We start from the raw sequence: 27,990 nt of genomic DNA, 5'->3' as shown, positions 1-27,990 counted from the left end.
ACCTGTATTACTTGAAATTTTAAATTACCTGTATTACTTGAAATTTTAAATTACCTGTATTACTTGAAATTTTAAATTACCTGTATTACTTGAAATTTTAAATTACCTGTATTACTTGAAATTTTAAATTACCGGTATTACTTTTACATTAGATATAAACGGTATTAGTTTAAATTTGATATTAACATTGAAAGTTACTTTATACTCCTTTTAAATTTAATTTCTTGAAGAAAACCTGCTCCTAATCAAGTACTCGATAACCTGACACGTTAGAAATATTACTCGAAGTTTTTTTGTTACTCGACTCGAATAAGATAAAGTTTCCCCTTAATCAAGTACTCGATTACTCGACTCGAGTACTCGATGAAAAAAAATTGATACTCGATAACCGACTCGATTGCCTAAAACCACTAATCGCACAGCCCTAATCTTTATGCAAAAGATTTGTACCGAATTTTTTCATACTTATGAGAATATTACCTTACTTATGGTGTATGAAATATGTATTTCAAAGAGACGGGACCTCATACGTTTTAACTAAAACAATATTTCTTCTCTCGAGAACTGGGGCGGTTCCTCGGCAGTACATCGTCCCCACATGGGTGGAGGTAAGGAAAGATTCGAAGTTAAAAACGAGCCCAAGTACCACAGAGAGTGGAGCAACATCATTAGCATCATCCATTTCTTCTCCTAGACCCTCCTAGTCTGGGCTCGGAGGGACCGCAAACGCGAAGGGGGCTAGTTTCGATATCCTGGCTCTAATCTTGCAAGTTGGGGAGGACTGGGGTGCAGGAACGCCAGTTGGAAAGATATATATGGCCACGAATTTCTAAAAATAAAATAGCGTTGCGAAGAAACGCACCCCTGGCCGGGCAACATCATTAAGGGATGACCCCGAATGACCCGATGGAGGACGCCATATCTGGACAACGGGTTCTCGACGAAAACACCATATGTATGCTGGTCGTATTTACATTAGGAGCGTAATAATATAAGTTTGACACTTCCTCGAGGTTGCGCATTTTGAGATTTTGAACCTCGAAAGGGATTTCAGAAATCGGAAAACGATTTTGATATTTCAGAGTACAATTTTCGTGTAGATTTCAGGTGTTTTAGGCTGATTTCAAGATTTTTAAACTGATTTTCACCCAGATTTTGAGATTTTCAACTTGATTTCGGGATTATCTATTCCTTCCAATCACGATGGTTCTGTTATTTTGTCTGATAATTCCCAATTATCAATATAGGATTAAATGAATTTCTTAAACCATCTGCAGATAACAATTATCTGCTGGTTCCAGTGCTCTGCAAGTCTGCATAATGAGATAAAAATAAAAAATATTCCATTTCTTTAACCGAATTTATAATTTATTTTTAAACAAAACGTGTATTGTACCTTCTCGGGCTGCCGGTGATTTTTCAAAATTAGTTTTGCCAGAAAATATACTGTTGGGCCAACTTCAAATACTAATATTAGTACATAGTGAAATCGATTTACTAATTAATATACACATAGTTTGCACCTAAGGGAGGAGCCTGATATGAAAAATTAGAATGTTTGGTCTCCCTGTCTAATCCTCTCGAACCATTTTTAACATGGCAGTTAACCAATTTTAAAGTAATTTAAATCCGCAAACAGACGATTGAAACTGTTAACCCTCACGTTTTACTAGGAAATCTCCACCAGCAAAATGGCGGCAAAGAACCGTTCATTCTTGCTCAAATTACATATTTATTCTTGGTGCACATATCTATACTTGTAACTGCGTCATTAATGACGTAGGGATGCAAACTATGTATGTGCTTATGAAGTGTAATTTCTTTCCATTCCCAGTAATTTTATGATATCGAAAATAATCTTGAATTTGTAAGATTTTCCCAATTTTTTTTGTCAAAGCGAGGATTTCCAGTATTACCATGATTTCCCAGATTTCAAATGATTTCTTTTGATTCCAAATAACTTTCATATCTAAAATAATCTTTTTTCTAAGATTTTCCAAGATTGTTTTTGATTACTTATTTAATTTCAAGTATTTATTATTATTTACTACAAATTCTAAAAGATCGATAAATTAATTGTTGATATTGAAGAAATAAAAATATTTTCGAACTTTAAATTCCAATTCAATCTAACACGGTAATAACATACGCTTCTACCATTAAAAAAATTAAATCCCGTTTTAAAATAATATATAAACAAGTAAGTAATAACAATTGAAAGGAAAACGAAAATATTTCTATGTAAATCGACACGTCAATTTTTCTTTTGTTAAGTAGATTTAAAATATTGCCTCTGGTTTCGAGATGTAGCTGCGGCTAAAAATAAAATAAAAATTATCCATTAATTAGGATAGCATATTTTGGCGAATACTAATTCTAATTTTAGGTAACAAAACTCAGATCCCCGTAGTGGCCAACACGATAAATTCATAATTTACTGGATTTTAGTCTGATAATCAGACGCTTTTAGATTCATCGCCAGTTTAGCAGATGGAAATCCAGCTGTTAACGAACTTCTAACCTAGGACACCGCGTGGCTCTTTGTAAACTACAAAGGCTAACCCTTTGCACATTTGGAGCCGAACTTAAATTGAATATAACCTATAAAGCAATCTTTACCCCTTCAATTTTTCAAACTACCCTGTACAGTGGCGCCAAAGATTTCTAAAGCCAAAGGCAAGAGCGGCCAGAGCTGCAAACGTTGGTGTTCCACACCAAATACCTTAGGTTATATTCCCTTTAAAATTGTTTTTAATAGGCTTCTAAAAATTGATCTTTCAGATAAGAAGAACACGAAATACATTTGAGCTTGGAGTATTTATAGGCTCTAATTTAGACTATACAAAGAAATTCATTTTGAAGAAAAAAGGTCTGGCAGGATATTGACCGGAAACCATCCCTTCACGGGTCACAATATTATTGTACCAGTTCAGTTCCCCCAAATGGACCGGAAACACGCCAAAAGAAAAGAAACAATTTTTTTAATTACTATTTTATTTATTTGCTCAATTGAAATCAAAACTAAATAATAATACTAAATCGAATCCAAAAATAATTAAATTACGGAATTAAATCGGAATAAGAATTAATTAAAATTCAAAAATATTAGTAACTCTTCGAGAAAGCTTCGACACCTCTAAAATAAACGGTGGACTACAAACTCCATCTAGTGTCTAATTATTGAATCTGCGTGGATGAGTATTAATAAAAATGACAAATTTATTTATGACATCACAATATAACGCCATTACAGATCCACAATTACTTTAATATCGATGGCCCTCCACCGTACTTTTGTGGGCCCGCAGTTTGCTGAAAAACTTTACTGTTATTTCCATTTAATAGTCCTTTGTTTAGTATATTCGACAACTATATTTCGTTAATCGCGAATTCTACTTTAAAAAAGTTGTTTGAAATAATTCGTCAGTTTTTAATTTTGTGGCTCCCTAGTTTGTTTCAGATTCTAAGGCCAATTAAAAACAGTTGTTGTCCAAATTAAAATAATTTGTTAAGCATGGTCAAAGAAGCATAATTATCCATGAACATTTTGCCAAAGGTCTATTAGTTATTCGCCAAAAGCTTGCAAAAATTCATAACCTGCTCATAGGAGTGTCGGTCATGACAATCAGTCGTGATTATTTGTTGAAGTGTGGTATTGCGTATCGTGTTTAGAGACGTCATTGTGGCTGTTTTAAGGCAGGGCTAAGCTATGACGTATGCCATACACGCTACGACAAGGCACCGAATTGCTTCTGGTTATAAATAGAGCGAAAGTTTAGTGAATTTACGCCCAAATGTTATCGTTAATTTAAATTTTTAAGGCCCCTTTCAAATTTCTAAATCGGCCTGACCAACCCCTGACCTTGCCACTGAACGATGTGAATAGAGTAGTATCACCTCGTAGCTTTGGCTATGGCCGCCATTTTAGGCGCGTTTTTTTCTCTATAGGAAAAAGCATGGGTGACATTGCGTGATGTAGCACTGACACTACTCTATAGGTCTTAAGTTGATTTATATGTCCAACGTAACTCTATATGGTAATCCGATTGCGACCCATAAATGATCTGATCAAATATTGATTTCAAACATCAAAAATACGTTTTTCAGACAAATATAAATCCTCCAAATAATGGAGTCTTTTGGTACGCGGAAGAGATAAAGCGGTGATGAATCGCGTACATCGATAAACGGAGACAGTCTGGCAGTCATGTCGGAGGACTACTTGAATGAGCGCTACCAGACGCGTATCATCGGCAGAAAAATAAACATTTTCGTGAGCCGACAACCGGTAGCCGAAATTGGGGTAAAAATAAATACAGCGACGGGACTAGACAAACGACAGACTCTCGAAATGCGGATATGCTTCGTAAAAGACGTTGTCGTAGCGACTAAGTGTTCGGGAATTGACTAATATCCTGATAGACTCAACGACGTCATGATGACAAATAAACCCCATCTAGCGGCGGCGATATATCAAGCTAGGCCTACACATTCGCAAATAGTAAACAGAGGGACTCATTCATTTCCCTCTTTCACCGCCAGGCGGCAGCAGCGCGCTCTCTCTCCCGTTCCGGGGACCCTGCTACTAGGGATGGGCGAGCACCTCTCAATTTCGAGGGTTTTTGAGCGTCTGAGAGCGAGTTGTAACTATTCGAGTCATAAAGAGAGGTAGATTCACAAATAATTGATATTTTGATGATCATTGTAATTGAGATTTCATTATGTAGTTTGATTATATCAGCAAAGGAGAGGAGTGTCTCTTTCGGTATTAAGGTGACCGGACATAAGAAAAGAGCGCTTAGCTTAGCCAAAAAATGATAAAATGAAGATCATGCCAGTATTATTTTTAAACACTCGACCAAATGAGACGAGTGAATGATAATTAATCAGCTTAAAAACCAACTAGGTTTTCTTCTTAATAAAATTACGCTTCTAAGTTAATTTTTCTGAATTTTATACAATCTATTTCGTTACTGACAAAAGTAATATGATAAAGTTAATGAAAGTTTTCAGTATTTGTAAATAATTGAAAGTTTTCTTTGAATATCAAAATTTTAAATGCAGTACTTTCAAATTTGATTGTTTTTCCTAATTAATTTTAATTTTATCTTATTATTGCCCAAGACACAGGGTCCAATAAGTGTATTTACACTTTGTATTTCCTATGCAATTAACTGATTATGTATGTTTTATTGAGTGTCACCCTTATCTGTAATCAAATCTAAAATGATGGAATGAGCCAGCACGCACTTTCTATAGCCGATTGAGCCGCTTGAGCGAGAAAATTCGATGCTTGCTCGCAGCGTCGTAGGCGTTAGTCGAAGTTAAGGCACTCTTTCAAACGGCCGCCATGACATTATTTATTTTAAAACACCGCACGATCCCGCGAAATTATGACGTGACCACCTGCATCGGTTCTCCTAATGGCATTGCCCATGGCAACGATCACAGGTCACACTCATGAGCATGCTACGAATAGATGAGCCATTAATTTTACACGTTTGATCTGAGTTGATATGAGAGAGAGACAGTATCTGAACCGTTCTTGAGGAGAGTCTAAGATTCCAAATATATTAGGTTAACATGAGAGGTTTGTGAGCTGAGACTGTATTTGGCGAATCCGCCCATCACTGGCTACACCGATCAAGCCAGCAGGGAGAGATACGAAGTTGGTCCGGACTTTCAGGTGTCACGTGCCTTCATCGATCAACTATCCTGGCTCCCTTTTTTGACGATATGGGTCGGGATCTACAGAATTCTTTTCGTTTTGGCTTCACAATAGCGTCGAATTCGTCCGTTCCGCCAAGCAACCCCAAATGCAGAGACGCTAAATAACCCCCCAACCCCCGAATTGACCCCCTCGTTATTTCCTGGAATCCGCGAAAAACAGAAATCAGATCTGTTGGCAGCGGATGCGAGGGTGTGTTGACATCTACCCAACGCTGCCTCCTGGTACCTTCCTCTAGTTATCTGCTTTGGCTGTGGGTCCAGCCTAGCTATCTTGAAAGTGAAAATATGTTCTGGAGCGTCGATTGTGGACTTAGTGGGAACTCTGCAGGGGCTTTTACGTATTTATCCAGATCTCCCGTTTTCTATAAATGCTTTTGAATTGATTTACGGTCTTTCGAGATTTCCAAATGTGGAAATTTTTCAAAATAAGGTCAACTACGTCTTTGACCTCCAATAGGAGGGGCCCTTCTGTACACGGATTCTATGTTCCTTTTGTTAACCTCAAGGTCAGGGGTGTAAATGGTTTCGTGGCATACTTTCTTAATATGGTGAAATATTTACCATGGAAACAAACAAGATTGTCAAGATTCCAGAAGTGAAATAAGTTCTCAAGTTCTAAAAATTCTTGAAACTAGATGATTAAAGGGAGTAGGACGTATTTAGGGCCAGAAATCCCAAGTTTTTGTTAAACATGGTCGCTGAAATGTAAAACTAGTTGATTCACCAAAAAAATTATACTTTATACTCCTAAAATCCAAAAAATATGAAAAACGTTTTTACGTTTTTATGAAAGATTTTGGTTTTAAAATTTGTACGTTTTTATGAAAGATTGAATATTGAAAGTTTTCAAATGTTAAATATCATTGGCATAAATTAAATATGAGGGTTTTTAAAATTAATTAAAATTAAAAATGTGGTAACATCAAAAAACGTGATAACTATCACTTTTTTTATATCAAATAGAAGACTTCATACAAAATATTTTTTTGAAATTTGAAATTTAATAATCATTTTCTTTGTCTTTTGATTAAGATCAAAAAGTAGTATCTTTTCGTAATAAAAATGGATCGATCAATACGATACAAACCCTTGTAACCATAGATTCACTTAAATCCTAGTTAAATCAAAAATAACAAAAATTAATGTCATTTAGCCAAAATTATCATTGAACCATATTTCAAGGGTATAACGCAATCAAGGTTTAGTTCTCAGACCAGAGCCCCCTAGCGTCTAAATATGACCAACGTGAAATATACTTCTCGATGCCAGAAAACTGCCCTTAAACATTAGGAAGTGTCATACTTATTCCTATTACGTTACTTGTGAACTTAATATATTTGTATATAATATGAAGAGTGAATTCATGAGTCCCGGAAGAAAAACCACGCCCCTCGTCCTTTCCTATTGTATACGTTTCTCCATTAAGGGGGGATAAAATTAGCATTAAAACGATGTGTCACACTTAATTTTGTTATGTTACTTATTTTTAAATTAAAACACATTAAAATAGTTTAAATGTTATTACATAAGATACACATTTGTTTTGCATAATAAAAAAATGTTTAAATTTTTAATTAAATATTTCTTGTCCTTATGAAAACCCAACTCTGACATTACCCAAAACATACTTCCAATTTAAAGAAGTTTTCAAAAGAATTTTTGGAAAACCAAATGAGCTGAGGCTGGCTTTTCTGTGTGTTTGTTTTTGAATAGGTTATAAATTATCGGAAGGTAGTATGTTCGTTCGACCAGTATGGACATTTGAATAAGTCGTTTGTCAAGTAAAATATCATACATCTTTCCAGACGTCAAGCTGAGCCAATTTAAATGCACGTAGAAAATATCTTGCAATAAATAACAAGGTTTCGTCAGATTGCTAAACGAATTTATTTTCAGACCTTTGTTAATACAACGTTCTATTGAAGAAAGGAAAATAAATAAATGAATTTTGGATAAGGTGTAAATTGTCACTTTTTCCAATTGCTACGTGGTACTGGTTAAACACCATAGACATAGCGATATAAATGATCTCCGGGAAATTAAGCAAAGTATACATTTAAGAAAATTAAGACCAACTATATCTGAAAAACAAAAGTATTTTATATAATAGGGGTTTTAGTTGAAATGAAATAAATGTTGTCTTATTTTAAATTTTTTAAATTGTATAGTTGATATTTAAAATTTGTGTAGTTCTTACCGAGATTTAATTTAGATATAAAAAGGGCTTATAAGTGAGGGGCAGCTCACTCCAATGATTATTATTATTATTATTAATCATGTTTAGATTAGATTAAAACTAAATCTGTAGCTTTGGCTGTACAAAGATTAAAAATGATTAAATTAACTGAGGATGTAAAATTTAAAATTCCCACCCCGTAATTATATTTACTTATATAAAAAAAAAAACATTTTTATGGATGATATTTTTTAAAATTCACTATATGTTGTATTTCCGCCTAAACTATTTTCTAAACGTTTTTTGAAAAATCATCGAAACGCATAACAAAAATAATAATAATCGAATATTCAGTAGGTTAGCGACTTTTAATGCCATTATTTCGAGTTCTATTGGTGACTTATATAGTGTAGGGGTATACTTACCCGATAAGTTCTATTTTATACACTTCTGGTATTAATTTCTTCCAAATCTAATCAGTGCCCTAATAAACCCGGCTTATTTATTTAAAGGTTTTAATTTTATCACAAACAGAAAAAAACTTTAGAATGACACCATTTAAGTTCGGTTTCAATAAACTACAAAATATGTTATTTAAATATTAATCTCACGCGAAAGGCATAGGTGTCGACAACGTTCTCTTAAAAGAGTTTCCTTCAAAGTATCCCTTTGGGGAGAATAATCCAGTCAATTTGTGTCAATCATGATTTACTTCTTAGCGAGAAGCAGAAGGTGTCTTATTAAACATTCAACGTGAGCAATTAAACGCGTTTTAAAACGGCGATTTGCATACGAAATGCGTACCGGTTATCGGCTCGATGCTGTAAAGTTCAGTTACATTCCAATAATTATAGGATAATGGCACACTTCATTTGAATAGTCAATCTGGGGCTCACGTTTGAATTCGCATTAGCGGCGAAAACTCGAAAGAAAAGGAGCTACTTAAGAGATAAATCTTGATGACTAAAAAAACCCCACGGAAAGATTATAAAAGAGAAGTTCAATAAACTTTATTTGAGAATACGGTTTTTATAATTAAAGTTTCCAATGGGAAGTAAAAACAATTTACCAAAAGGGTTTTAAATAATGTTTAGTGTTGTATAAAGTCTAAACAGTTGGCTGCATTCAAGAAATTGTGACGCAAGAATCAAAACAATGCAAACTATTCAATAAAGGAGAAAGTTTATTTCTAGCGGCTGACGAGGCTAAAAAAATCGCCCTATAAAGGGCGCGATGGATTTCGTATTGTTCTGCACACGCCTATTACGGATAATAAAACGATTCATAGGGTGAAACCTCCCACTGACTCTATTGATAACGCCTGAGCTATACTGTGATAAAGAGACCAATTTCATAAACATCGTTTTCGTTGCCAAAGATAAAGCTGCCCATAGAATATAGAGGGACTGTATGTCGAGGGCTTTTCGCTTCGTCGCTGTCGGTTATTAAATTAATAACAAATAAGAATACATTAATAATAAATAAGAATTAAATTAATAATAAATAATAATTAAATAAATAAATAATAAATAAGAATTAGATTAATAATAAATAAGAATGATACTAATACTAAATAGGAATTAAATAAATAATAAATAAGAATTAAATTAATAATAAATAAGAATCAATTAATAATAAATAAGAATTAGATTAATAATAAATAAGAATCAATTAATAATAAATAAGAATTAAATTAATAATCAATAAGAATCCATTAATAATAAATAAGAATTAAATTAATAATAAACAAGAATCCATTAATAATAAATAAGAATTAAATTAATAATAAATAAGAATTAAATTAATAATAAATAAGAATTAAATTAATAATAAATAAGAATTATACTAATACTAAATAGGATTTAATTAAATAATAAATAAGAATTAAATTAATAATTATTAACAATTAAATTAATAATAAACAGTAATCAATAAATAATAAATAATAATTAAATTAATAATTATTAACAATTAAATTAATAGTTATTAACAATTAAATTTATAATTATTAACAATTAAATTAATAATTATTAACAATTAAATTTATAATTATTAACAATTAAATTAATAATAAATACGAATTAAACTAATACTTAATAAGAACCAATTAATAATAAATACGAATTAAACTAATACTTAATAAGAACCAATTAATAATAAATACGAATTAAACTAATACTTAATAAGAACCAATTAATAATAAATACGAATTAAACTTATACTTAATAAGAACCAATTAATAATAAATAAGAATTAAATTAATAATAAATGAAATGAAATGAAATGATATGACTTTATTTACAGTGAACTAAAACTGTACAAAATGACCAACAAGGTAGAACAAATAAGAAACATATAGACAAATTTACAATCGAACATGTTTAAGTTATTTTCATAATAGCGGTATATTTACAGTAAAATAAATCAATTTGGTTACAATAGGTATTAAATGTGTTTTGCATACGTCGAAGGGGTGAATGATTAGATTTACCGCTAAACGTGTACATATGGCGGGTTTTATAATTTGGAACAAAAAAAATTAAACAAGATAATAGGTCAGAGTGACTGGAGGTTCCATAAAAATTAAATATCTCTCTTAGCGCAGTATAATCGGATAGAATCAATGCCCAAGCCCCACAGTAAATAATCATAAATGTAAGACTCTTTCTGGAGGAAGTGAGTTTGCGCCAGTTCTTTAAACATCTTTTGACCATTTTTGACTTTGTTAAGCACATCGTCCCCAAGAAATCATGTCGTAGGTAAGCTTAGACCTGACTAGGCTTAAATAAAGAGTTTTAAATGAATTAACAGAATTCAGAGTTTTGGCCAGTCGTAGAGTTCCAAATAACAGGCGTCGGGACCAACCAACTACATTTGCCACTTGTTCCTTGAAGTAGAGACCCGAGTCTAAAATTATACCCAGGTCTTTCAATTTGGTGGGTTGTGGAACAATTTCATCATTTATCACTTAATTTTGCATGATAGGGTGGGCTTTTCTAGTAAAAGAGATGACTAGACTTTTGGTCTCATTTATTAGTAGGTTATTGCAACCCTCGTCTTGTAGCACTCTGCAGTCGTTTTTTTCAAGAATGGTATGGTAGATCTTATTATCATCAGCAAATTGCTTGATGTTACTCTTTGTGAGAACAGCCGGAAGGTCGTTGGCGTATATGGTATATAAAAGGGGGCCGAGGGAGCTACCCTGGGGCACTCCGCAAGTCGTGGGATACGAAACATCAGTTAGGCAACCATTACATTTGATAAAATTAGTTCGGTTGGTAAGATAATCCGCTACCCAATTCATAGCCTGGCCAGCAAGGCGTTTAGTGACTAGAAGACCGTGCGAAACCCCGTCAAATACTTTGGATAAATCAATGGACACGACGTCGACTTGAGAACGGCTTAAAACCCGTGGCATCACATCTTCGAGAAACGATACATGGTTAGTTTCAACTGATCTTGACTTAAGAAAACCGTGTTGTGTGTTTACGAAGTGCGGTTTGAACCAGTTGTAGATAATGAAATGGATGAGTGAGTCGAAGACTTTGGCGAAGCAACAGAGCAATTAGATATTAGGTCTATAGTTTTTAACGTGACCAGCAAAGCCAGACTTGAAAATAGGTGATACTACCACAATTTTCCATACAGACGGAAAGATACCGGTGGATAGTGATAGATTGAAAATGTGTTTTAGTAGTGGTTCGAGTAAAAACCAATTAATAATAAATAAGAATTAAATTAATGATAAATAAGAATCAATTAATAATAAATAAGAATCAATTAATAATAAATAAGAATTAAATTAATAATAAATAAGAATCAATTAATAATTAGGGATGCACCGATATATCGGTAACCGATATATCGGTAACCGATATATCGGCTATTTTTTCAAATATCGGTATCGGCCAATATCGGCTTAAGCGAGGCCGATATTAGCCGATACTTCTGGTATTAGAAAAATATTTTCAGGAAAAACTTTTAAAAAAGGCGATACTCAACTAACTAATTAATGGAAAACATCTATTGCCACAACCTTACATTTCCTTTTAAAAAGGCCAGTTGATCGCTGTTGTAGGAAATAATTATTCGCGTCCAAAACGGTCAGGAATCATAAGTGGTTTTTAGACTCCAAAAGCCATAGATCATATCATTTTTTAACAGGTGGTTACGAGAGTTAACAAAAAAGCATAATATTGTGATAGGTAACTTTGTTAATATCGGCCGATATTATCGGCCACGATTAGCCGATATATCGGCCGGCCGATATATCGGCTGTACCCATATCGGTGCATCCCTATTAATAATAAATAATAATTAAACTAATACTAAAAAAGAATTAAATTAATAATTATTAATAACTGAATTAAGAATTATTAAGAATTAAATTAATAATTAATAAGAATTTAATTTATAATAAATAAGAAAGAAGAATTAAATGAAAAATAAATAAGAAAAAGAATGATTTTAAAAATAAACAAGAAATAAGAATAAAATTATTAATAAATAAGAAATAGGAATTATATTAATATGAATATAAGAATTAATAATAATTTAATATTAAATAAAATTAAGAATAAATTTAATATTAAATAAAATTAAGAATAAATTTAATATTAAATAAAATTAAGAATTAATTTAATATTAAATAAAATAATTATTTAACTTAATATTAAATAAAATAATTATTTAATTTAATATTAAATAAAATTAAGAATTATTTTAATAATAAATAAAATTAATATTACCATTAAATAAAATTTAAGAATTAAATTAATATTAAATAGAATTTAAGAATTAAATTAATATTAAATAAAATTTAATAATTAAATTAATATTAAATAAAATTTTAGAATTAAATTAATATTAAAAAATTTTAAGAAGTAAATCAATATTAAATAAAATTTAAGAAGTAAATTAATATTAAATAAAATTTAAGAGGTAAATTAATATTAAATAAAATTTAAGAATTAAATTAATATTAAATAAAATTTAAGAATTAAATTAATATTAAATAAAAATTAAGAATTTATTAATATATTAAATTTAAAACTTTATTTAGATTTCTCGACAATTGTTCGATGACGAGATGTAGATGACGACTTAAGCGCCGGACTATAACTTGCTTTTTGCCAACCTGTTTGACGTTGAACTCGAGTGTCATTAGTCCCGTATTTAAGGCTGGGTGAAAGCATGGACTAATTATAGTACTTCGTACAGGGACGCCCCATTCCCAAAATCTACGCTGGGCGATTGTTAAATGTGCGCTCTGGCGGCGGGTTTTGAAAGCTGCGGAAGTCTAGGGTCAAAAGAGGAGAGGGGGGGGTTGCATTAGGGATAAAAAAATTGTGATCTGTCGTCTGCCGGTACTAGCCCATGCTTTTGTAATTTGTACACATTCTTTGGTTAATTTTGGTTATTTGTATGTTTTTTTGTAAATTTTAAAATATGAATTTATCTTCTTTGACGGATAAGACATTATTTAAGTCCCCTACTAAAAAAAAAGTGAAAAAACTAGGGGAAATATATGATGAATTGTCTTCTGGTAAGTGTTTACTAAGGCTTAATACCAGCCTTGTGTTATTTTTAATGTTGTTTGGGTTATATTTTATTTTTATAGATGATGATGAACTTAAAGAATGGCCAAATTTGGCAAATGAAATTAATGATTTTGAGCTATTAGAAAGGAAAAGTGATCATTCAAATATATCAAAATCGCAAAAAGCTGCACCATTTAGAGTTTTTGATGATATCTCAAATGGTAAATTCTATTTCATAAAGTCATATTAAGTTACAAATTTTTATGTCACCCAACTTTGAATAATAATTTTAGATTCTGATCTTCAAATTCATTCTCCATCTAAAACATCAGTAATTAACCCAGTTTCGGAGGAAATAAAGCAGAACTCTCGAAGTGGAACTGCAAGTGCATGGTACATCTGTTTTATATCGTTCTTATATTAAGTTATTAACTTTTATATAATTTTTAAATAGCGCAAAAAAATCAAGAAAAAAGAAATTGTTAAAACAGCAACTTTTAAAAGGTATACTGTAACATTAAAATTTAAACACCAACTTTAAATTAAATGTTATAATTTCTAGATACGCAGTTTGATGTTAACTTTAATGGTGCATGGCAAAAAGCACAAGAATCTGTCCAATCATTTTTGGTTCTAAATACAGAAAAGCGTACAGAGGAAATATTGAAATGGGTAGCTGGCATAAAAGAAGGGGACTTAATCTTTGATAAAGTGAAAATTTTATATGAACCTGTTTTTACTCAAACCCGAGAGGATTGTGTTTATGAGAAACACAAAAGCATTTTCCTTTCACGATTGAGTAATGTTTTGTCAGAAGAGCAAAATTGTGATGTAAGGCAACTACTTAACCATAACTTTATTTCTAAGGTTTAATGATCCAATGGCTTTCCTTGAACTTCATATTTCGGTATACAATCATGATCTAGCTTGATACAATAGATAACTTTGTCCGTTCCATCTTTGAATTTGCATATTATCAGTCCATTTTTAACTTCCGTAATTCCCCATTCCAGTGGAGGAGAATACGCTTTAATAATGGAAAATAGATCGACTGAGGAAACTGGTGGTTGTATGATGTTGTCTTTTTCCGTTAATACATTATTACAAGGTACTGGGGCTGTAGAATCTATATCCATATTAATAACTGGTTCAATTAGGGTCACTATCGAATTATTAACTTCTACTATTGGTGTAGTTGTATTGACAACATTAATTTCACGTTCACAGTCCCTAGATTGAGCTACTGGCTGATCTTCATGCCGCGGCTTTAATACAGAGACCAATTCCTAAAGGAAAATGAGTTGCTATAACATAAATATCCTATGCTTAAAATGTAACTATCACTTTCTATAATATATAACTTACATGACTATGCACAGGGTCAGGAAATTCCGGAGTAGGGCCTTTTCCTCCTACGAAATGCTTTGAACATAAATACGTATTTGTATTTACTCTGCTAATGGGGTAATCTTCCCTGTTCAACCAATTAATCCATTTTTGGCATTTTTGATGACTTCTCTTAGGTTTGGGAAATGGTATCCAAAACACATCCTTCATAAATTCCTTATTACTGTATCTTGAATCACTTTTGCAAGATTTGTAAACACAGAGTTTTTTCATTGTATTGAAAATAATAAGAACTAACTTAATTTGAAATAGAAAAAGTACAAGTACACCGTGCAAAATAACGAACCGTTTTGAAAATAAAATTTAAAAACCGTCTGCAAGACTGCAACTCTCACGAAATAAATTGGCGTAGATGGCGACAACATCTTCCGTTTTGTGACGTTTTGACCCTAGTAAATTTTTGGCGGGCGGGTAAAAAAAGGGGTTTGCATTTAACATGCGCCTTTCAGAGCTTTCTAAAGGAATAGCTTGGGAATGGGGCGTCCCTGTACGAAGTACTATAATTAGTCCATGGTGAAAGACTCCAAGCAGGGGTTGTTACGGAAGAGACACAAACTGCTCACCTGAGCGAAGCGAAAGTACGAAAGTAATGATGAAATCAATTGTTACGCATTTTTTGGAAGCTGCCTTTTTCGTTTTTAATCTCATTCGAGTGAGACTTGGAATGGCTGCGGCCCATCGAACCGAACCGAACCGAACCGAACCGAACCATTGAGTAGTTTTACTCTCCAACAATAATGACTTGCAAAAAATCAACATTTATTTTAAAATAATTCTTTATTAAGTAGATTGGCAATCGATTGACAAGATTGATTAATTAATGAAATCTCACCAACGTGGTTTATTTGAAAATTAATATATAGATTAAAATGAAGTTCAATTAAATTTTCAACTGTTAGGTCAGTGGAGGTCCTTATAAATAAATTTTATTTATATTTTGGAAATTAGTGTACTGAGGATTCTGGTAGCAGAAAGTTTTTGAAGCAAGGGTTAAATTACTTAAAAAAGATCCACTTGTAATAATTGATTTTCGTTTGTCTATAGCCATTCTTAAATTATTAAATTATTATTCGAAATTCCAAAGCAATAGATAATCAAATTTACGTCACTTTCCTTATCAGTCATACGAGCAAAATTTAGACCCCAAGAATAGTAATAATTTACAAATATTTATCATTTTGAAGTTGCTGGGTAAATGTACAGATTGGAAACACTTCATAGTGAGCAATTGAATATATTTGAACAAATACTCCTTATCTCACTAAAACTAACGCTCAAATGAAGCTTTTTAATATCACTGTTGGAAATGTACGTAGTGATTTCTAAAGTTAATAAACGTTGAATATAATAATATTCAGCTAGGCTAATACCCAGGGGACCTCCCTGGGACCAAGTCATCTAGCAGCTTTTATTGCCTTTAAATCGGGTAACCTGGTTACAATGCGTAGGAGGGTGGTGCCAAGCCCGTCGTGTCACGCGTGTCAACAGCTCCCTACACTTACTATTACCGTTTTTACTACAAGTTTTCAGGGAAATGGGAAATCGAAGAACTCGGGGGAAACCCCTTTAACCAGTGGGGAGATAACTTGCAAACTCTAAGAAGGAGTGGTTCCCGAGTTTTCACCCAGTGAGGCAAATTGGGATCGAACCGGGCTCCTCTTGCTGCCGGGCGAAAGTGATAACCACTCCGCGAACCCAACTAATTTAAATTATTATTATTAAAATTATTATTATTATAGATCGATATGTGAAAGTTAATTAGAAAAACCTCCCATGAAAAATTTAATTAAATTAAATTGAAAACCTCTGAATACAAGCTGATTACCATTTAAAGGATCTCATTTGAAATATAAATAAAAATCTTGTAAAAATGTGTTCAATAATATATTAACACTTACCATGGAAAATTTATTTAAATTTAATTTAATATAATTATCAACCCATAAATAGAAGTAGATTACTATTCAAACATAATGAAATTGAATATTCAAGCGTAAAAATAAATCTGGTAAAAATGTGTTCAATAATATATTAAAATTTACCAGGATAAATTTCGTTCGATTTTATTTAATATAATTAGCCGACCCTGAATAGATTACTATTCGATGGTAATGAAATATAAATATTGAAATATAACAAAACAGCAAAAATGAAATAAAACGATTTTTAAAGCCTAAAAATTATTCAAATGGATTGAAGAACTTTACGTCGATATTGTTAAAAGTTGCGTTAACGTGCAATAGATGCCGACACTTTCGCTAAGAGGAAACGAGCACGAGGAACTCCAAGAGACAGAGTCGAGGGCGTTGGAATCGTATTTACGGTATTCAAATTGCCGGAAGGCCTGATAATAAGAATTATAAGCAGATATTGTAGATGGCGCGTTTTCCTACGCGCTAGCCTGGACAATATCACTGCAATAGCGTATTGTTTGATATTTTGGTTTCAAAACCCCATAATGGCAATAAATTACAATTTAAATCCGGTTTCTCTTCGCATATTTTTACCTCCTGCTGAGGTACCCCTACATCATGTAAGGGAAACATTTTTGGGAAATCCTATATACTAAACATACGAAACTTTATTATAAGTAGCATAACAAAATAAGTACGACACTTACCTATTATCCCAAAGTTTTATTATTTATTATTGAAGGGCAAATGGTGTTTCACTTGGGAGTGTGTAATGTCTCAAAGGCAAATATAACAAATCTTAATGAGTTTAATAAAACATTGAAACTATAATTTTATTGAAACTATATTTTATTTCATAATATGCAATTAAGTTGAATAACTTAGCACAAAACTTCGATATATTTGCACATTTTTAAAATTAGGTTTAAGGAGTATTGGTGAGACCATTAGCTAAACCTATTACCTTTAATGAACTTTTGAATACGTATCACCAATATAATTAACTATGTTAAGACGTTTTTAAGCGACGCTCAACTTCCTCAAGCTCGAAAAGTAAGCTCCTTTATTTTTTTTAACTTGAATTTGACGAACCAACTCAAAACCATACATTTGAACCATTTTAAATAATTTTTTACTGAAATAAATAGATGTTTTTATTATATTTCGTTAGATTTTGACTTTTAATTATTCTAGAAAATGCATTTAAAATCGGCGTTTTAAGTCACAATTTAGCAAACGTTCTCGATATTTATAGCGCCTTATAGATTCTGATTTTATATTATTTATTACAATTTCCACACTTCTAAGCCCTTATCAACAATTAATTTTATCATATTAGAAAATTTGAACACGAATGAACTAAAAGACGATGTTTCGAATCGTGCAAGCTCTTTCTCGGCTAAACATTCGCAAGTTTTCCATAGAAACTCGCAAAAACGGCAAATATCATTCTTTTGAAACGATATAAATGTGAAAAATTACTCTTTTCTATATTTTTTTGGAATTTAAAAATCTTCATCAAGTTACGATGTTTTATAACTCAGAAAACGAACGGTATGAAAATTCTATTTTCGTCCAAAAATGCTAATATTTCTATGATATTTTAGGTAACGATGAACGATATAAAAAGCAAAGGTATAAGTGTGGCCCGCATAGCCCGCAGCGAACAGACTCTTTTCAAAAGGTGCCTATTAAATTGGAGAGTGAAAGATGAAAGCAGCGTATTGATCCGGGCCAGACGAGGCTGAGAGGAGCCGCGAATGGCGTCGGCGCTGGCCTCAAGGTGAAGGATCCTTATTCCGCTCCACATATCCTCCTCACCTGCAAAAAGCACCTCAGCCGCAGCCCAAACATACCCTCCGAGTTTCGTTCGTGATAAAGATGGGAGATTTAAGGCTGCGAGAACAACAAGATTTTCCCATTAAAAAGAAATGAGAGGGAGTTCTGTCTAGCAGATAGTTTCGTCAACGGTTACGGAATGCCTCCCTCCAGAAACCGGTTCCCTCGAAATGCCACAACCAGTCGAGAATATTAATAAGAATAAATTTTGGTCGGTCGCCACTCGCTGGCCTGGCCTATTAATGTCTTACTAGAAATTGCTAGCGTTCTTTTTTTTCGAAGCTTCGTTGAAAGATTTTTCCTCCAGCCCGAACCTCCCTGTGGCGGTTGCATTATCTTTTTCAAACGCCGCGTCTTGCCTTATTCCTCGTTCTAAACCGTCAATAAGGAACTACCACTTGTCGTGACTGTGGCTACAGAAACAAAATCCGCCTTAACAAAACCTTCTTTTAAGACAGCGAGTTTTAAGAAACATTCTACGTCTCTAGAAATGTTGGACGCTGTAACGCGGGGTAAACGTTTCTTCGTGCATACAGGGTGATTAACCTAGCTGTGGACAACGTGAATAGTGTCTTAAAAATATAATCCTAGATTTCGTTCTTATGAAATGACAGTCCGAATGATAAACAGTTTCATTTCACGACGGATGTTGCTTCTCACAAGGCAGTAATACTCTTACGAAGCCTGAATGATTGACTGTTTTTTAAAATATAAAATTAAGCCTATTTTTGGTAAAGTGGGGTACACGAAGGTGAAAAACGTGATTGTGCCTGACTAATCTAAAGGTCAAAAGTCTGTAGAATTTCGGTTCTAGCTTACTATTGATCCTTAGCATTTTCCCCTTTAGCTGGAGAGAGATAAGAGGTGTGGTTTTTCGTCGGTAAATCACAAAGTGAACGAGGTGCTGCCTTCATATTCACAGTTCCAGTTCATTAATTCTTGCTTAAACTGATAGGATTTCTAGGTTTAAGAACAACTTAAAGGCCTAGGTTTTCTCCTACCTGTCAGCCTTTAAATTTACTTTCCTTCCAAACAAATACCCTGGTGGTAGGCCAACAGCAGAACACGTTGGCCTACCACCAGGGTATTTGTTTGGAAGGAAAGTAAATTTAAAGGCTGACAGGCAGAAGAAAACCTAGGCCTTCTAAAGACAAAATAACCAAACCGTTTTAAAAAATAAAGTTCTTTCACTACAGAAAAACGATGTTTCACGTCTTTAGTGTATCTACCCTCTCATTAAGTTACTCATAATGGATTTAATATCTGTCTGTTCGGCTCCTCGAGTCATTTGATTTTTTTAAAAATCGGAGAATTTGCGCAAGTAGGTCACTAGCCATAAAAAAGAGTGAACATGCAAATGAGGCTAATTTGGGCGTGATTCCCAATTCGTGCTTAATCGCGAAAGCCGTGACGGGACCTTTAATAGCGCACCTTGATCTCTCCCTCATCAAATAATATTAAATTAAGCGTTCACTGAGCGTCGATGCCCCGCAGGTTCGCTTCAACTGACGTACTCTAACCCTTTTATCTTTGTAAGAAATACATTAATTTTCCTCGCAGTTCGTAGAATTTGCCCGGAGTTACAGCCGAGGCTAAACATTTAAAATAGGGAAAGTATACTTCAATGAAAAGAATCTTCGGGTTTATTTTGCAATCGAAGAAAAACTGGTCTTTAAAGATATGGTGTTAAATATTTTAAATGGGTCAATTTCGAAAGTCAGAGCCCTGGTGAAAATTATCTTCCCAATTTCTTGCGAAGATTCACTTTCCCTTCGTCACAGCGTCGTTTGCTTGGTCGTCTTCTCTCCCAAATAATAATAATCAGCTAGCGACGTTTAATGACTTTAAATCGGGTGGCCGGGTTACGTTGAGTAGGAGCATGGTGGCAAGCCCGTCGTGCCACCTAGGAGCAACAAACACAACACCCCACACAAGGAGAACGCAACCCGTCGAAAGTCGTGGATTTTCTCGCGTACGTTTTTCAAGCGCTAGACGCTTTAGCGCCTGCTGCCGTCGGAAGGGGAAAATTCGGAAATTGTCTTCCCCCCCGCCCGTAAAACGTTCAGCGTAAAGGCTCGTGACGCTCGTCCAATGAAATTCGTACACAACCCTTCGTTAGCGTGTTTAAAGGCTAGCTGCGTTCTCCCTGTGTTTGTTGCTCCTAGGTGCCACACGAGCCAACAGCTTCCTACACTCACTAACGCAGTTAAACAGTGGGAGAGAACTTGCAAAAACAAAGTAATTAAAAATGTATGGTAATACATTGCATAACGGTTTTATGGATTACCTCCGCCAACAAAACACTTAACAGCGCCGCAAATGTCAAAAGCCATTGTAGCGAGTGGCCAATATTGGAACCCTATGAGCGGGGCATACACTAAAGATTTGTATACCCCCGTACCTTTAAATAAAACATACCGGGGCAACAGAAATTCTAGACGGTATATTCCCTTAAATACGTCCAAAAATATCATTGTCGCCAAAATTCTACTTAATTCTCGTTAAGTCATCAAAGGCGAGACCCAAATTAGGTGGAATCCACGCCTAATAATTCCGACAGAGAAAGTGTGAAATTCAAATGACGCGCGCACCTTTACTTATCTCGCTTCGCTAATCAAGGGCATTCGTTATCGCAATTTCCCATGGGAAAATCTACGCTTTATTTCTGAAATATGTCTGTGTGTTTGTAGGTACATTTGGAAGATAATATATAAACATAATTTTAGCTTAATGGTCTCTAGTTAATATTTATTTTAACACCATTATGACTATATAGTTTTTAAAATAAATTTCTTCAATTTTACAAAAGTGGATTTTATTTAATGCTATCTTGTTTTAATTTACAAAATTTAGCCAATTGATATAGCTTTTATCATAAGTAACATAATAACAATAAGTATGACACTTCCTATTGCTTTAATGCTAATTTTCTAACCGAACCTTTTTTCGGCACTGATACTCTCTTCAAGCTGTGACTTGAACTCACGACTTACCGTTTTGGATGACTACTTTTTGATAAAAATTTAAGCACGTTCTGGAGTCGCGAGGGGCTTTGGCTTTGTTGAGAAGCCCGCGTGCGAATCACGCGTGATAAAAAAACGTGAAAAACCTTTTTAATTTTTATCATTTTAGCCTAATTTTCCGCCTATCTATCGGAAACCGGATATTTCAGCTTAGAAGAAGTCTCGATTATTTTAGACACTAGAGGGCTCTGTGCTGAGAAAACATCTTGATTGGTTGTAAATCTCGTTAATTGTCATACTTATTGTTATTATGTTACTTATGCTTTTATTAAAAGTAAATTTTCTCAAAGAGAGATAATTATCTAGGACTTTGGTTTGAACAACGTCTACTACATGATCGGTTTCAATGTCTGATTTTATTTAGATTTATTATTTTATTAAGCTTTATTGCCAAAAAGATCAAATCAGCCCGGTATCTTATGGGTTCGCTAAAACTTACGTCTTCCGCTCTTAGATGGTGGACTTCTACATTGTTGGAAATTGTAATACTATACCGGTCAAATCGTTTCTGACGTTACATAAATGTCGTACTTAGAGGTCGGCGTTCGATTAACGTTTATCCATGGATAAAATAAGTTCGGCGATATTTAAATAATATTTTTTAAATAACCAATATTTGAATCATAATTGTAAAATGTTTAAATAATCGAAAGTGGATAAGCCTATTATTTAAACAAAACAAACAATTATTTAAATAAACACCATTTTAATTCAAATAAATGCTTGGTTGCGTAAAAAACATAATTAAATAAGTTAAAATTATATTCTTTTTACCAACTTTTGTTAAATAAATCGGAAATATTGTGGATAATGAATAAACAATTCCGAGCACTAGCTAGGCCTTCATACCCAAGGATCATCTCACCATACGACATTCTGCGTAAATAAATATATTCTTGTTAATAACTAAACAAAACAGGCAACGTAAAATAGCGATCAGCATAATCCAGCGGATACTGGTAAAAATAGTAATCTGTACTACATATTGCGTCATTCACAAGACGAGCTTTGTTGGTCGGTTTGAATGAAGGGGCCACGAGAGGGGCCTGGTCTCCTCCGAGAACACCTGCTAGTTTTTGGGTTCCCGCGAAGAAAAATGTGAGGAGCAGAAGCGGAAGTGGGGTGACGTAGTCGTGGAAGGCTATAAAAACTCCTCGATCCCATTATTATTATTGTTATTATCGCGCCGACTGCAGCTGATTCAACTCTCTCTATTCACGGCAGCGATAGAGGACGTGTTTTTATCCAGGTCTATTCCCGATGTACGGATATTGTATTCGTTCTCGCCGTACGATGCCAGGAAGACTGACCCATTTGAGGGCTGTACGCCTTTTAAATATGGCCAGCCAGCTACTGGTTTATTCCCTCAAAAAAATATTCCCTGCCTGCTGGATATTCGCACGGGAATTAAATGTTTTTGCAAAGCGATACGCATATTTTTCTACGCGGATATCGAGTTATCAATGACCTTCTACGAATTTTATTGTATTTCAGATTAGATGATGAATAGGCTTTCCACCTTACAACTATGCCGTAAACAAGTACCCAAATTAAATATTTTCTATAGAGTTTCTAGGAAATCTTATATAATTCTATAGAAAATCCAAGATTTTATTTGTTTTTGATTTATCTATAATTTTTCTCTTGAGAAGATCTTGATTTTTTAAAAAGTCGATGGCGACAGAAAAATTAACATCTTTAAAAAGGAATTATGTAAATTATTCGATAGAATTTATATTCCAGATAAGATGATAAGGAGGTTTTTGCACCTTGAAACTATTGGCAATGAAATATTTCTATAGACCTTTTATAAAACTTATAGAATTCTATAGTTAATATAAGGTTTTCTTTATATTTTGATTGATCAATAATTTTTCTATAGGGAAGAATTTAATTTTTCTAAAAAATAGTCGATGGCGATAGAAAAATTAACAATATGTCTTTAGAAATTATGTAGATTTTACTGTAGAATTTATATATAAATAATTGAAAATTTATATTCCAGCTAAGATAAGCTTTGTACCTGGCAACTTATGTCTAAGCAAGTACCAAATGGAAAATATAAATATTTTTCTATAAACTCTCTATGAAACTCTATTGAAGTCTATAGAATGTTTAAGTTTTTTATATCGTATAGTGTTCTAGAAATATTAATAATCAGCTAGGCTAATATCTAAGGCACCACCATAGGCCTAAGTCATCCTTGCGACTTTTAAAGCCATTAATTCAGGTGGCCGGGTTACAATGCGTATGAGGGTGGTGGCAAGCCCTGCATGCCACGCGAACCAACAGCTCCCTACATATGGCCTTATGAAAATCATAGACATTTTAGTAGATATTTTTGAAATTGTTTGTAGAAAAAACTATTTTCTATAGAATAAAGAAAATGTGACAGTCATGCCTTTACCCATAAGCTCTTCCAATCAAGAATATTATCTGCAGACTGCAGATTTTGGTGCAAAAATTTGGTAACCCATTGTGTTATTTTCAAAATGATACGTGTTAATATTGGAGGAAGCTTCAGGTGTGACATTGATTTTAAACAATATGATTTTTTTTCTTTAACTTATCAGTCCCTTTGACCATGTCCCTGAAAACGAACTTACTTCAATCCTCAAAAAGTAGTTAACGTTTAAATTCTGTCTAAGAGGGAAACCACGATGGAATATCCAAAAATACGCCCAAAAGGTTCGAATATTTTTCGGTGAGGCCAAGCATAAATGCCACGGTGAAGGATTTAATTTTGTTTAAAATATGTGCGGTTTTTAGGCTTGTACGCGTGCATCATATATGGCATCGGATTTATGAAATGGACATTTCATAAATTTTGTTTGCCACCATTGCAAACTGACATAGAGAGATTGTATATAAAAGCCTTTTCGCTTCGCTTCGTCGTTGTCTGTACTAGGAAAATGGATCCCTCTATTAAGAACTTAATTATTATAAACTTAAGAACTTAATTAATATAAAATTAAGAACTTAATTAATATAAAACTAAGAACTTAATTCATATAAAATTAAGAACTTAATTCATATAAAATTAAGAACTTAATTCATATAAAATTAGAACTTAATTCATATAAAATTAAGAACTTCATTAATGTAAAATTAAGAATTTCATTAATATAAAATTAAGAAATTCATTAATATAAACTTAAGAACTTAATATAAAATTAAGAACTTAATTTATATAAAATTAAGAACGTTATTCATATAAATTAAGAACTTAATTCATATAAATTAAGTACTTAATTCATATAAATTAAGAACATAATTAATGTAAAATTAAGAACTTAATTAAAATTAAATTAACTAAATTTAATTAATATGTAAATATTATATCTCGACAAATGTTTGATTTCCCCGATTGTAGTTGTCGACTTAAGCGCCGAACTATATTTTGCCTTGGGCAACTTGTTAAGTCTGTACTAGCGTAACAATGAGATATTTCTTGGCGTGCGTTTTATTTCCTCTTAGAATGTTCCATCTTCTTTTTGGGACACAGTCGTTTGTCCGCTTCGCCAATCTGCAATCTGTACTGCTACCGACGACTGCTATTTAAACGGAGTCGCCTTGAAATTAACTTTACGAGAAAAATCGCACACAGCATTCAGGGACAAGACGCCTCGAGACGATTACGCTGATGGTAAATTAAATTCCAACTTAGTAGGTAATACTTCGAAAACATTATTATTATGGAACATCTAGTTCAACCTTTTCTATCAAGAAGTCGTTAACGTGTTTCCCAGCTTCGGGATATTACTAAATTAAGTATTTACAAAAGAGATTAATTCTAAGATTTATTAAGACTATTTGATGGTTCCACTTATAATGGTGGTGTTTGACAGCTGATACTAAAAGATACTACACTTTGAACTTAGCTAATAATAATACTCATAATAATCAGCTAAGCTAAACGACGAATAATTAACTTATCATTAATTTATAAAAATATATTTTATAGCAGTTATCTACTTCGTAAAAAAAAATTTAATGTTTCCTATCTACACATAAATGTTTAATTGATGTTTTTCAAAAATATGATACCGAATTTCACCAAATGTTAAACAGCCAAGAAATAGGTTTATCAATTGATAAATTGCTGAAATGTACGAACACACAGAAAATATATTCTACCAGAAGTATATGAAATGAAATCCTTTAATTAACATGAACATCAACATTAAATAATTACTTACAAGTATGTATATAATATAATTCTTGCGAGCGCACATGTACCGACGCAGGCTACGGTTGGTAGACAAGCAAGATATTTTCAACCATGATTCATTTTTACGCTTGCGAGGTTGTGCTAATTGTGCACAGTCACCAAATATTTCTCGAACCAGGGAGTTATATTTGGCATATGTGCAAACCTAGTTGATTGGTTAAAAATGTACCGAACTAATTTATCGTTTACATTTTTAAACAAACGATTGCATTCAGTGAAATAACGATATCGTTTTGATAAGAGTAAATATTACTTTCATAACATCGCTATATTTACAAATCTACTATCATCACGTAAGTTACTTTAGTTTTAAAGAAAAATAGACTTTATGACTGGTGCCTTAGAACGTGGTAACCAAAAAAAAAGGTTGAACATAAGGGTTAGGCCACTTTGCTAGGAATTTTTAGAAGAGTCTTCTGAGTATTTCTTGCGTGGAAATTCTCTACTTCTTGGTCGAGGACCGACTTACTGGAATTCTGTGAAGTAAAATTCTATTCCTAACGTTTCGACGAGGGACATCTTGGGAAGGTCTGCAATTCGAGAAATAATCGACGTTGGAGGATTCGCGTGGATTCGCTTGGCGCACTGAATCACTGACCGTGAAACTATCATTTCACTGATGTAGTTTAAGCCTAATAATAACGCTGAGCTCTGCGGAACAATATTCACCAGCATGCAATATGAAATTAGGGAGATTGTACTCTTAGATATATTTTGAGGCAGTTCTCGCTTTTTTGGAACCTTCAAATAGTGATGGGATCTCATGATGCAATAGGCTTAGGAGTTTGCAACGTTTATTTCACAGCTTTATAACAGCCCCACTGTTTAGTTACTTTAGTAGTCAGGTATAAATCGTACGGAAACAACGAATTTATACCTTATAAATTTAAATTGTGTGAAATTATTAGGAAAAATGTGAAAATAATTAAATTGTGTGAAGTTATTATGAAAAATGTGAAAAATAATTAAATTGTGTGAAGTTATTATGAAAAATGTGAAAAATAATTAAATTGTGTGAAGTTATTATGAAAAATGTGAAAAATAATTAAATTGTGTGAAGTTATTAGGAAAATAGTAAAAAACAAATTGTGTGAAATTATTAGGAAAATAGTAAAAAACAAATTAAATTGTGTGAAGTTATTAGGAAAATAGTTAAGCAAATTTAAAATGTGTGAAGCAGGAATCCATACCTCTACTTGGAATGCTTATCCTGTTAAGTTAAGCATTCCAAGTAGAGGTATGGATTATCTGCTAAGTTTTTAGGAAAATAATGAAAAAAAATGGAAAACGAAGAAGAAATAGTAAACAAATAACGGTATGCTAATTTTCGAAGATACATTATAGTTTAAATAACCAATTATTTGCATTTATCATTGTATATTATCGTTCAAAATAATTTAAAAATATAATTAGTGTCAAAGGCTTAGATTTAGCCGTGATCTTAAGAATTCTTTATAGGGTGACATCTTTTACGGAATACTTACGGGGATAAAAATTCGGGTCCGTGGGGTGCAGAAACTGTCTATTGGTACATTAACAACGAAAGAGTCTTCGCTAATGTAAGATAAAAAACATTAGCTAAACCAAGCTCAATTGGCAGTTAACTACGTCGCGTGGTACTATACGAGAATTTAGGTTAATGGCATTACCAGACGTTACGCATACAGAAATAGAAGAGGCCTCTAATTTTTTCGGAACTAATACGCGGCGAAAAAAAGACAGCTTCCTGGTAAATATAGACGCAGTTCGAACAGACACGTGCTGTTCGCTATTGTCGCAAACAGATGAGGGTGATTATGTGGTGGCGGAGTGGTTAGCATTTTCGCCTCGCAGCAAGAAGAGTCGGGTACGATCCCAACTTGTGACAATGGGTGAAAACTCGGAACTATTCCTTCGGCGTAGTTCTTCTAACACTAGTTAGAGGAGTTTCACCTTTCCATGTAGAACTTGCTGAGGTTAACTGTTATAGTAAGTGTAGTAGGGCCTCCACTCAAATCTTCAATTTTTTTATAGGAAAAATAGGATTATATATTTATGAAAATATAGTACTTTATAGGACTATTATTACAAAATTATAGGATTTTATAGGAATATATATGCTATTTAATTGACTAACTTTAAGTATTTAAAA

General features: G+C 33.0%; 2 protein-coding genes across 2 annotated transcripts; one reads left to right on the top strand and one right to left on the bottom strand.

Annotated features, from left to right (window-relative positions):
* Positions 1-13,107: 13,107 nt before the first annotated feature.
* Positions 13,108-14,319, top strand: LOC149943781 (uncharacterized). The gene is made up of 5 exons (XM_090176196.1): positions 13,108-13,451; positions 13,527-13,667; positions 13,740-13,839; positions 13,901-13,950; positions 14,009-14,319. Exons 1-5 carry the CDS (start codon positions 13,355-13,357, stop codon positions 14,317-14,319), a joined length of 699 nt encoding a protein of 232 aa, XP_090032322.1. The 5' UTR covers positions 13,108-13,354.
* On the bottom strand, positions 14,316-15,348 carry LOC149943780 (uncharacterized). The gene is made up of 2 exons (XM_090176195.1): positions 14,812-15,348; positions 14,316-14,732 (listed from the first exon to the last, which is right to left on the bottom strand). The coding sequence occupies exons 1-2, from the start codon at positions 15,064-15,066 to the stop codon at positions 14,316-14,318; spliced, it is 672 nt and encodes a 223-aa protein (XP_090032321.1). The 5' UTR covers positions 15,067-15,348.
* Positions 15,349-27,990: the final 12,642 nt, after the last annotated feature.

This window comes from Leiobunum rupestre, chromosome 5 (genome assembly GCF_980474605.1).
Source record: "Leiobunum rupestre chromosome 5, qqLeiRupe1.1.hap1, whole genome shotgun sequence".
Lineage (NCBI taxonomy): Eukaryota > Metazoa > Arthropoda > Arachnida > Opiliones > Sclerosomatidae > Leiobunum > Leiobunum rupestre.
This window is presented reverse-complemented; position numbering and strand designations above follow the sequence as displayed.